General features: G+C 38.7%; 1 protein-coding gene across 1 annotated transcript in view; it reads left to right on the top strand.

The window, feature by feature from the left end:
• Nucleotides 1-363: 363 nt before the first annotated feature.
• The window catches only part of CPE (carboxypeptidase E), an 18,053-nt gene continuing 7,906 nt past the window's right edge, over nt 364-10,510 (top strand). The window contains exons 1-4 of the mRNA XM_010132831.1: nt 364-554; nt 2,347-2,514; nt 3,383-3,500; nt 4,444-4,614. Of these exons, the coding sequence (XP_010131133.1) occupies nt 387-554; nt 2,347-2,514; nt 3,383-3,500; nt 4,444-4,614 (625 nt within the window). The 5' untranslated portion in view covers nt 364-386. The remainder of the gene's footprint in view (nt 555-2,346; nt 2,515-3,382; nt 3,501-4,443; nt 4,615-10,510) is intronic.

Below are 10,510 nucleotides of genomic sequence, written 5' to 3' on the forward strand. Positions count from 1 at the left end.
GATAAGAAGCTCCTTTAGTGTCAGTTTATCTATTTGAAAAATACCCAATTAAGACATGCTTTTGTAGTACTTAGGTATCAGTTGCAGTAATGTTAATGGCAGTGCTTAGCATTTGGTTTGGCATGCTGTGTTGTCCTCTGGTGTTCTTTCTCTGCCAGCTAAATAGAAATTACTAATTGTTTAGCCAGAGTTTAGAAAAAAAATAAAATCACTTTTCTGAAGAAGGCTTTAGCTTCCTGGGTATCCTGTGTCCAGTTGTAATAACAGTGATACCTACATCTCAGGTGTGCTGTGTGATCCAGTCACTGGGTGATTTTTATATGTTGTTCTAAGAGATGTTCTTCCTTTCTCTTGCAGGAGAACCAGAATTTAAATATGTTGGGAATATGCATGGGAATGAAGCTGTTGGAAGGGAGTTGCTCATCTTCTTGGCTCAGTACTTGTGTAATGAATACCAGAAAGGAAATGAAACTATTATCAACTTGATCCATAGCACACGTATCCATATCATGCCATCTTTGAACCCAGATGGCTTTGAGAAAGCAGCATCCCAGGTTTGTAAGGCTACTTGTATAAGAAGAGTGATCAATGTCTATATAAACCTTAGGATCGTAATGACACTTGGACTAGTGGTTTTACAGATCAATGAACTCTTGGTGGTGATTGTTGAATGGAACAATGCAACTGAAGTATTTCCTAATAGTACAGTAGGCTTGTTCTGTTTAACGAGGAGTATTTTATCTTTGCGTTTTCAACAAATAGCCATCTCTCTTCTGAGTTTGTTGTATTTTAAAATACAATGTTTCATGCATATTCTTTCACCTAAGTTCCCTGACCGAACTGCTTCCTAAACAAGTAACTTCTAGTAATATGTGATGTCTCAAAAGTGGTAAAAACTGGAAAGTTGATGTTTCCTTTAAGAATATTCTCATGTAAATGCACTTACATGAATTATTCACATTCATCAGAGCTTGATCCGAAAACAAGCAAACTTTGTGAGCCATATTTTTGATATGAATAACTTAGATTCTAAATGTCAGGCATGAGGTACTTTAATTAAGCTATTAGTCAAGAAAATTTAGCGTATATTTTAGGATGATGACTCAGTCAAAAAACATGTAATGTATTAATGAATAATTAGCAAATAGAGGTCAAATAGAACCCTGTTATATATAGCTTCGGCTGTGTATTATGTTTTAAATGAAAACAAGAATTTTCTTGTTTTACAAGGTATATTTATTTTTTTAATTAATATGGCAATGTTGATTTTTTGTGTGACTATTTCGTTATGATTAAATAAGTCAAACCTTACTAAGATCTTTATTAAATTGATTATCATGAAATCCAGAAAAGCCAGGCCTCTTTTAAACCATCTTCGGTCGTATGTCTCCCTCTCGTGGCAATGAAGCAGTACTGATGCTTCTAATCGATGCGGTATTTTACTTCTCTGAAATCTCTCTGTAGAGATTCTGTAATAATATTACTTGAAACTTTTACTCCTTAATCAAAGTACGCTTGCTTCTATGTGGTTGCCTTACAAATTACATATGATGTATAATACAATTTTCTTCAGTGCTACTGCTACTCTTTAATTTTGAAGTATCTGGATCCGGTGTGTGATAGTAAATTCAATATGCCCTAGTAATCAAACTAAATCTACTTTAGAGTAATGAAAGCTTACAGATACAATTTAAGAAAAACTGTGTGCTCTGAAGGCATTTCCTTAATGCAACCAAAACCCTGTTTTAGAGAATCAGCTTAAAAGATTTTGCAAAAATTCTCATTGCATCTATATTCAGTGCTACCATTTCAGTGAACGAAGCCGACAGACACAATAAAAATTCTCGGATAAATAAAGATTAAGGTCCTTCTTTACCCTGAAGCTGGCTGGAGGAACTTTGAAATGAGCAAAGTTCCTTGAGGCTGGCTGATAAATCTACAGCTGCTCTGAGGTTTACTGGGATGAGGTCTGTAATTCATGACCATGGCCATGAGACAATGTGGAAAGGCCAGGTCTTGGGGGAAGACTTCAGCAGGCACTGAAAAGTCTGATTCTTTTCTGGTAGTTTCAGGTCTGCCACCATGAGAATGATCCTGTCCTTTGAGATGCTGAGTGAAATAGAGGTTGATTTTGTTCCTGCAGAGCTCTAGGAAGAAATAGGGATGACTCAGCTCTTGGTGCTTCAGAATTCTTTATTCTCACATGATCCCTTCTTATTCTCAAGAACATGAGAAGTAAACCCATGACTTGAATTTACATGGCTAAATATACCCATATAAAGCTCGATATGTAATCTCCTGAATCTACTAATCTCTATTCTCTTTCTGTTCCCTTTCTTCATTCAGCCCGGTGAACTTAAAGACTGGTTTGTTGGCCGAAGTAACGCCCAAGGGATAGATCTAAACCGAAATTTCCCTGATCTTGATAGAATAGTCTATGTTAATGAGAAAGAAGGTGGCCCAAACAACCACCTGCTGAAAAACATGAAAAAAGCTGTGGACCAGAACCCTAAGGTAAGCAGGGGATGAATGTTGGGTCACTCTTCTCTTTTATGCAAGCGGACATGAAGCAACCTCTTCAGAACAGTGTGCATGGTCTTTACAATATTTTGTTAATTGTGTTAAATCTATCCAACTGATGCTTCCTGAAATTCTTCTCAGAATGGCTTGCAGTAGTAAACTCTTTTGATCCATATTGCTTAATCCTCAGACAATTCCTCTTTCAAAGGATGTTTTATTTTTAAGGCCAGAGACTGCATAGCTTTCTCCCTTGGTTTGAAGCTATTCTCACAGATATTCTGCATTTTTATCATTGTCAGAAATTCACTTGTGTATTGTACTCTAATTACATTGCTGGCTGGATAGCTGTTCTCGCATACAACATATGCATTTTTGTTAAGCTTAAACCTTAAATATACAGGCATATATCTGGAGGGATTTTTATCTTCTTGTGTTTACCCCCACGGGAGGTTCTAGAAAATACAGTGGTGAGACTGCAGTCCCATAGGGATGTGGCCTCAATAGCTATATTCTGTCTTCAAATGTTTAAATGAAGTTCTGTTCAGAGAATAGACTGCATTCTACCAACATTTATTTTGAATTATTTTCTGTGGGTTTAAATTTGGTAGACTTTTTTCTAGCTGCAGTGGGGAGAAGCTTTTTTCTAGCTGCAGTTTTAGACTTAACATTAATCTACTTAATATACTTATAAATCTGATGTAAAGGACTGATTCAGTTTTCTCAGAAGCCAAAATAAAATTACTGTTCATTTAAATGTATTGCACAGTATATGTGGTAATGATTAAGCACACTGTGTATAATTGAATAAGTTTCTATGTTGAATTACACGATTGTAATTGCTGGTAGTGCTATTTGGTTGTAGCTTGCTCCTGAAACGAAAGGTGTCATTCACTGGATTATGGATATTCCCTTTGTGCTCTCTGCCAATCTTCATGGAGGGGACCTCGTTGCAAACTATCCTTACGATGAGACTCGGAGTGGTATGTAATAGAAGCTAACAGGAAATAGTAGGAGATAGAAATTACGTTCTATATTTATTTCGCTGCATTGTAATTACATATTTTCATGTATAATCATGTTTAAAGCTAGTCAGTATATGACCATGTTTTCTAGTTTTGAAGATGATAGTTTGTTTCAGTAGAGTTACATCACATGAATGATGTATTATGTGAGGGATTCATAGTCCCTCAGATATTTTAATCAAGGCAGTTTAGCTCTTAAATTAGGTGGGGCTGTTTGTATCTTATTAACTGAAGTGAGAGAAATGTGTCTAGGCTGCCTGTATGATCTAAGGTTTCTCTGCTTACCCCTTTAAAAAATGAATTTCTGAAAGCAGTAGTGTGCTAATAGAAGCAGCTATTGTTATTTCCACTTTCTCAGTGTTGGTCCCGTATAAAAAGGGGCAGAGATGTCATCATTTAGCGCACAACAACATTAGTTTGGTTTTTGTGCCACTAGGGGATGTGCACATGACTGAAATGGTCATGAGATGATGGTTTTGTTTGTGATTGTCTTCCTTCAGTCTAGTTTCTCGCAGTATAATTGCAAATCCTTTTAATATCAGACTGTAAAACTCTTTAGGGAGAGACCTTTTTCTAGGTGTGTTCTTCTAAGAAAATATCTAAAGCCTCGAATAGGTTAGAATTTTGTGGTGCGCTTTGAAATTTATATTTTCATAAATATTACGACTGGTACCTTAATAATGGGGCATCCTGGTACAGGCAATTGATGAAATACTGGGTAAATGTTAATTTTATTAAGATAATGCTGTATTAGTTTGTGATGGTGTAGGGCACTTAACCCAGGTACAGAGAATTTCCAGACACGGTCCTGCTGTGCAGTACTTTTAATCTAGGTTGTGAGCCCAGTCAGGGTGAATGCTCGTTTAATGATTCTTGTTCCTGGACTTTTTTTCATCCCTAGGCAGTGCTCATGAATATAGCTCCTGCCCCGATGATGCTATTTTTCAAAGCCTGGCTCGCAGTTACTCTTCCCTTAATCCTGCTATGTCTGATCCAAACAGACCACCATGTCGTAAAAATGACGATGACAGCAGCTTTGTGGATGGAACAACTAATGGTGGCGCGTGGTACAGCGTCCCAGGAGGTGAGCCCCACTGCATGGGGGTTCAGTGGCACTGGTGGTCCTTTTAAGCTTGAGTTTTCACTGGTTTAATTACAGACTGGAATACAACCAGGTTATGCTGAACTTTTGGTGTGGTTAAGGCTAAATCAGGGAAAGATCACTCATCACAGTACATATGCATAATTCCGAAAAGCTTATCATGATGACTATTAAAATATTTCTCTTTTTTTGCTTTTTATATGGTGTTTCTCCACTGAAGGTTTACAAATTTACTAGTTCTTCTGTGGGTGAGTGATTCTATGCTATCATGAGAGCTTAAGAGGTTTTATTTAATTAAAGAAAAAAAAAAAAGGAGTAAAAAAATCCTCTAGCAAACCCTGATGAGAGAGAGCAGGCTACCAGCTGTTCATTTTAACCTCAGTAATGAAAGTATCCGACTTTGAAAGAGGTGGAGAGGTCTGATTCTGCAGACTTACTGACAATGGGAGGTTGGCCTTCACTTTCCACGGGAACAAAATCCAGTTGTGAAGATAGTTTGTGGCTTCATTTTAGTGCTTGATTCCTGTCCAGGTAAAATATTGGCATTTCTGAGTATAGCTGAAAAGCAAAAATTTCCCTCTGGTGAAGCTACACCACAGACTTTGAATTGGAACCTTTAAAACACCCTTGACAAATCAGAGTTTGCATAATTTGAAAAAACCTGAATATAAACAAAATATTGAGAGGTTTAATAGTTAATTTTTGGTTCAATTTAATCCAAAAATTATCTTAGTGAAGTAATGTAAGTATTTAACGTAAAAACATGCTCATATTTAATTTCAGCTTTTTTTTTCCTTAGGAAAATGCTATAAAAACCAGTCTTTCCATTGTTTTGATGAAATGCTTTGATTCTGACTAAGCTGCACATGCTAGAGGCGCATTTTTCCATTGGAAAAACTTGTTGGAAAGTTTGAATTATTTCCTCCTTTTGAATCTTATTTTAAGTTAGACTGCAAATTCCCCAAGTGAGACCTTCCTTTTTCTCATGCATTTGTGCCAAAGTTAGTAGACAGGAATCCTAGTTCTAACCAGAATCTATGATCCTAATATGGTACAGCTAATAAAAAATAGAGGGGCAACAATGTATTTTGGACCATAGAGCATGAATCTGTTTTTTTCTTTTTTTTTTCCAAGTGTAGAAATCATCTGGCGATCTGTGAGTTTTGAACGAAACCTCCATGATAATGCTTGACAGAGGCTGATGTAAAAAACCCCGAGTAGTTCCATAGCACTTCTGCTATTTCTGTGTCTAGTACTAAGAAAAATAACTAAACATTGCTTAGTTCAAGTTAAAATTTTCTTGGAAGCTTTGGTTTGAAATGCTCCGTCTGGAAATTGAAGTGTGGCATGCAAGTTACTTGTTGTGTCAGTGACCTTTTGCCCACCATATGATTACACGCTTAAAGGTAGCAGTGGTATAACCCATTGAAAAGCCATTTGTATGGCCTTAGGAAAAGTATTTCACTGTATATCCTTACCAGATTTCAGAATTTATCAGAAGAAACTCTCCGAAGACCTTTTCTGCATGGTATCTGCTCTGGTGCAGACTAGCGTGGCGCTTCTTTGCACCATTGGGTTTCTGTGGGCTGTTCTGGGTTCTGCGAGGGGGCATGAGAGCAGCTCATCGCACTGTGGGTATCTCCAGGTTAGGCTCGCATCCCTGTCTGTATTGAAGAGAGGCAAAATAAAGAAAACTTGCCACAAGTTTACAGAGAATGGAAGAGAACTGGAGAAACGTGACTGGGAATAGAGGTGACAGAAAATAGGTGAGAGCAGGTACTGGAGCTGTGTTGGGTGTAGAAAGGAGTGCACAGCTTCAGCAGAGCAGTGGTGAGGGAAGCAAGAAGGAGAGAGTGCAGGACAGCTGAGCTGAGTGAGAGGAACTGTGTTCTGGAATAGACCAAGAGCTCTGACCTAGGAAGGGTTGGGGTTTTTTTTCTAACAAATTACTAAAGTTGCTGTTGCCCTATAGAGTTATTATGGTGCCCCCAGTTGTGCTGCATCAGTTTCTTTGCCCGTATCATTCACCCGCAGGAACTTCTACCCTCTGTAAAAGACAGCACTGCATGGTGAGCCAGCAGCAGTCTTTGTTAGTTCCTCGGTATGCAGGGATAATATATGGATGGCTCTCTCATGTGAATATGAGTTCTCTTTGCATATGTTTTTCTGAATACCTTGCTCCTTCAGTAGGAAGCCTGAATGTTTGGTTGCAGAAAAGTCTGGTAGGAGCCTTTGTCTCAAACTGGAAGTTAGGATGAACCCTCCATTGCATTCATGTTCTGTCTTTCCTTGTCAATGCTCAAGATTTCCTCTTCAACCTCAGGCAAGGTGGCAATTCTCCATTCAGGTGTTGGGGTGGAGAGAGCGGGTGATGTACAGGAATGTTTGACACTTGCTTCTGTCTCTTATACACCTTGCTGTGAGGTTTTCCTCATCATTACCTGCTTAGTAGTTCCTTTCTTCTGAGGAGTAGGGGCACGGAGAAAATAGCTCTCCCACCAGCACTTTGTGCTAAATCTGATGTCTGGTGCACTTGCTTTGTATTAGTTGTCATATGTAATTAGTTGAGCCTTGTAGGTCTTTCGGAGAGCAGTAAGCAAAGGCAAAGAGGTCATTCTTCTGCATTCAGAAAAGGCCCTTTTAGACCTAGGAAAACCATAAAATCCTTGCAATTATTAACATTGGTCTTCTCCCTATCAGTATGTAATTAATGATTTCACTTATGCACGAGAAAGCCAAATTAAATTTGCACCGTCAGCTTTAAATTTGGCATTTTCTTAGCTGTTGAGTGCATTACTTTTCAACATTAATAATGTTTTCTTAATGTACCTCTTGTGGGGAATGTCTGTTTGGAAATATAAATGAGAAGAGCAGATAGCAATGAGTTACTAGCTAGCCACATGCCTGTTCTGCTTGTACTGTCATTACAGAGTCACCTGAGTCTAATAAGATTTGTGTCATTACTAAAATAGCATTTCAAAGCAGCTTACATTGCTCTACTATTAGGCTATTGTTTAAGTGCCTTTTCATTTTAAGATACTCTCAGATCACTCTTAGCACTCGATTAATTTGTTCCTAACTTGAATTACCTTTCACGCTACCAGTTTTGGAAGCAATATTAGGTAAATTATTTTAGGATTTTATACAATACATGTAGGAGGCACACGATCTCCCTGTTATGCACAAGGCTCAAATTTATCCTGTCCTGCTAAAAATTACTGTCTTTATATGTGTAGAAGCTGAACTAGCTTCATGCTGTAGCTTGTAATTCAAGGTCTAATTAATTCTGCTGCCTGAATGCCAAGGGCACACCCTGCACTCCACTTTCTTCACAAGGGTCGGAGTTCCTTTTTTTTAAAAGCTGAAGAAATTGATTTTGTCCCATCTTCCAAGCTTATTTGTGTGAGTACTAACACAGAGACACTGTAGTCCTTCAGAACAGTAGACCAGTGCAACAGAGGAGTGTTCATGTTGCTCAGTTTCAAAGAAAAGTCCTATACATGGTGAGCAGTGATGGGCATGAATCTTAGTTATATCTGAGGTCTGCTAAGCCTTTCTGAGCTTCAGAGGGCGGTCCTTGTTAAAGTACAGGAAAGTTAGTTTTGTGCTATCCTTTGTTAAAATGAGAGGCTTTGGGAGCACGGTGGAGAGCATGCGTGTGATGTATGCCATGTGCATAGCAAGAAGTAATAGGGCAGTTAGCGGGCTTGAACAGTACCAGCAAAGTTGCTGCAATGTTGAATAAAATTTTTGAAGTGAATTGATTTCTTGGATATTGCAGCTGATCGCCATATTGAATAGGCAGGCGAAGAGTGCAGACTGTATGTAGCCAGCCTGGTGCTCTCCAGATTACAGACGTAGTAGGCCACAGTTTTGATCTAGGCTATCTTCGCCCCATTCTCCATTCAAAGGATTCATATAATCACCTGCAGCTCAGTGATGCACACTGAATTTTTTCAGGAGCAACACGTACAAACTGTGACCCAGGCCAGGAGCTGGGAAACAAACTATAGAATATGGACATTGTGCACAAAACTGGAAAATATATTTCTTCTTTAGTCTGTCCTTGAGAAACTAGGGCATCCCTGCATACCACCTTGCTTTGGGAGATGGAGGCAAGGAGAACCTGCGTAGAACTGGAGCAGTAATGGTCAAGAGTTGTTTGCACCACAGTAAAATTACATTGTCCCCTTAAGCTCCCAGTTCTCCTCTTCATGGATTCTTTCCTTCCTGTAGAAGAAAGGCAAAACTCGAGAAAAACCACATTATCTAGTCTGTGGAACAGATGCCTGGCAGTCAGCAGTCCTGTCAGGATTTTACCCATGACTCCGCTGCTCTCATTGTGTACTGTGGAATGGTCCATCTTGCATTCTGTCTGGTGGGACATTAAAGCTGTCCCTTCCAGCAGCACCTTCGCCTTCTGTGTCCTCATTTTTCAGCTATCTAAAAAAGGCTTAGGAATAAAAATGCTTTTTCAGGAATCTGAAAAGTCCCCATTCCTATCAGTAGTTAGGTGTCCTGTTGCCTGGTTGTCAAACAACAAACTCACCCTAATGTGTTGGCAAAATTTCACCTGACTCAATCTGTTCGCTGCCCTCAGTGTCCTCTTTTGGATATGACATCATGCTCTCTGGACATTTCTGGACCGGTGCACAATACTGGTGCTTCGGTAAAGAGACTGCGTTAGGTCTCATGTAGCTTGTGTGTGGGAACATCGGGCTGAATGAATTATCTGTTCGAAGCACTTTTAAACCCCTCAGTGACCTCCATGGGAACGCTCAAAATGCTGGGTAGCCTTTTTTCTCTTCAGTCCTCCGTTTGGGAATCCGCTGACTCTGCTAGATAGATAGACTGGGAAGAAGGCAAGAGCTAATTCTACATCAGCTTCTGCAAAGAATGTATTTATAACCCTCCTGAGGACAGCCACAGTCCCTCTGCAGCTGGTTGATCCAGTTATAAAACTGTAAACCATTTTGGTTATTGGTTGACTGATTTGAGAAAACAGGCAGTGTTTCCATGTAGTATGAGGAGGGGCCCAGAAATGTAGAAGAGTGCATCTTTCCCATCAGGTTTTTATTCCTAGCGATAGTACTACGATACATATTTTAAAATTCCTGTGAGATTAAATTTGCATTAATAATGGTGCTTCCCTTCTCTATTGAAGACTATCCAGTATTGATTTGCAGAGGCATTGAGTGGGTGGGAAATGCCCTTATCCATGGAAAAAATTCCATGTAAATAAAGTTTATAGAAAGTTTGCCTTTGGGTTTTTCTTTTGTGGAAAATATTTGGAATCTATGCAGAAAATCTTGACAAAGACTATTGCTTAGCAAACATGCTTTTCATCTAAAATTTTTTTGTTAGTTTTTCATGTTACTGAGTTAAAACCCTGTATTTTCAGAAAAAAAACCCAACACATTTTTGACCCATCTTTATAAACCTTTTTTTCAAAGTCACTTTATCTTGCTTTATAATTATTTGTCATTGTTCTTGGATTACAAAGCGATCACCTTTTACTTTCGCATGGAAATATTTTAGTCATAATCAGAAATAATTTTCTGTTCCTGAGGAGGAGTCAGCTATCCAGAAACATGTGTCAGGTAGGGGTATACAGGCCAGGTGAAACTCCAGGTAGAAGTATACAGGCCAGGTGTTAAGTCTTTTCTAAACTTTCCTTGAGAAGAAAATGTTTTGGGGAATTAATCGTCTATTTGGTTTCTCTGATTTAGTGTGTCTGATTTCAGAACTAAGGTGCATCAACTCCTTTTACAGCTATTCTTTTCTTAGCAGCCCCAGAATCTCACATCTTTCTTTACTTCAGAACGATGCAAAATACATCACTAAGTCTCTTTTCTGGCATTGCAGG

This window comes from Buceros rhinoceros, unplaced genomic scaffold (genome assembly GCF_000710305.1).
Source record: "Buceros rhinoceros silvestris isolate BGI_N320 unplaced genomic scaffold, ASM71030v1 scaffold9493, whole genome shotgun sequence".
Classification (NCBI taxonomy): Eukaryota; Metazoa; Chordata; class Aves; order Bucerotiformes; family Bucerotidae; genus Buceros; species Buceros rhinoceros.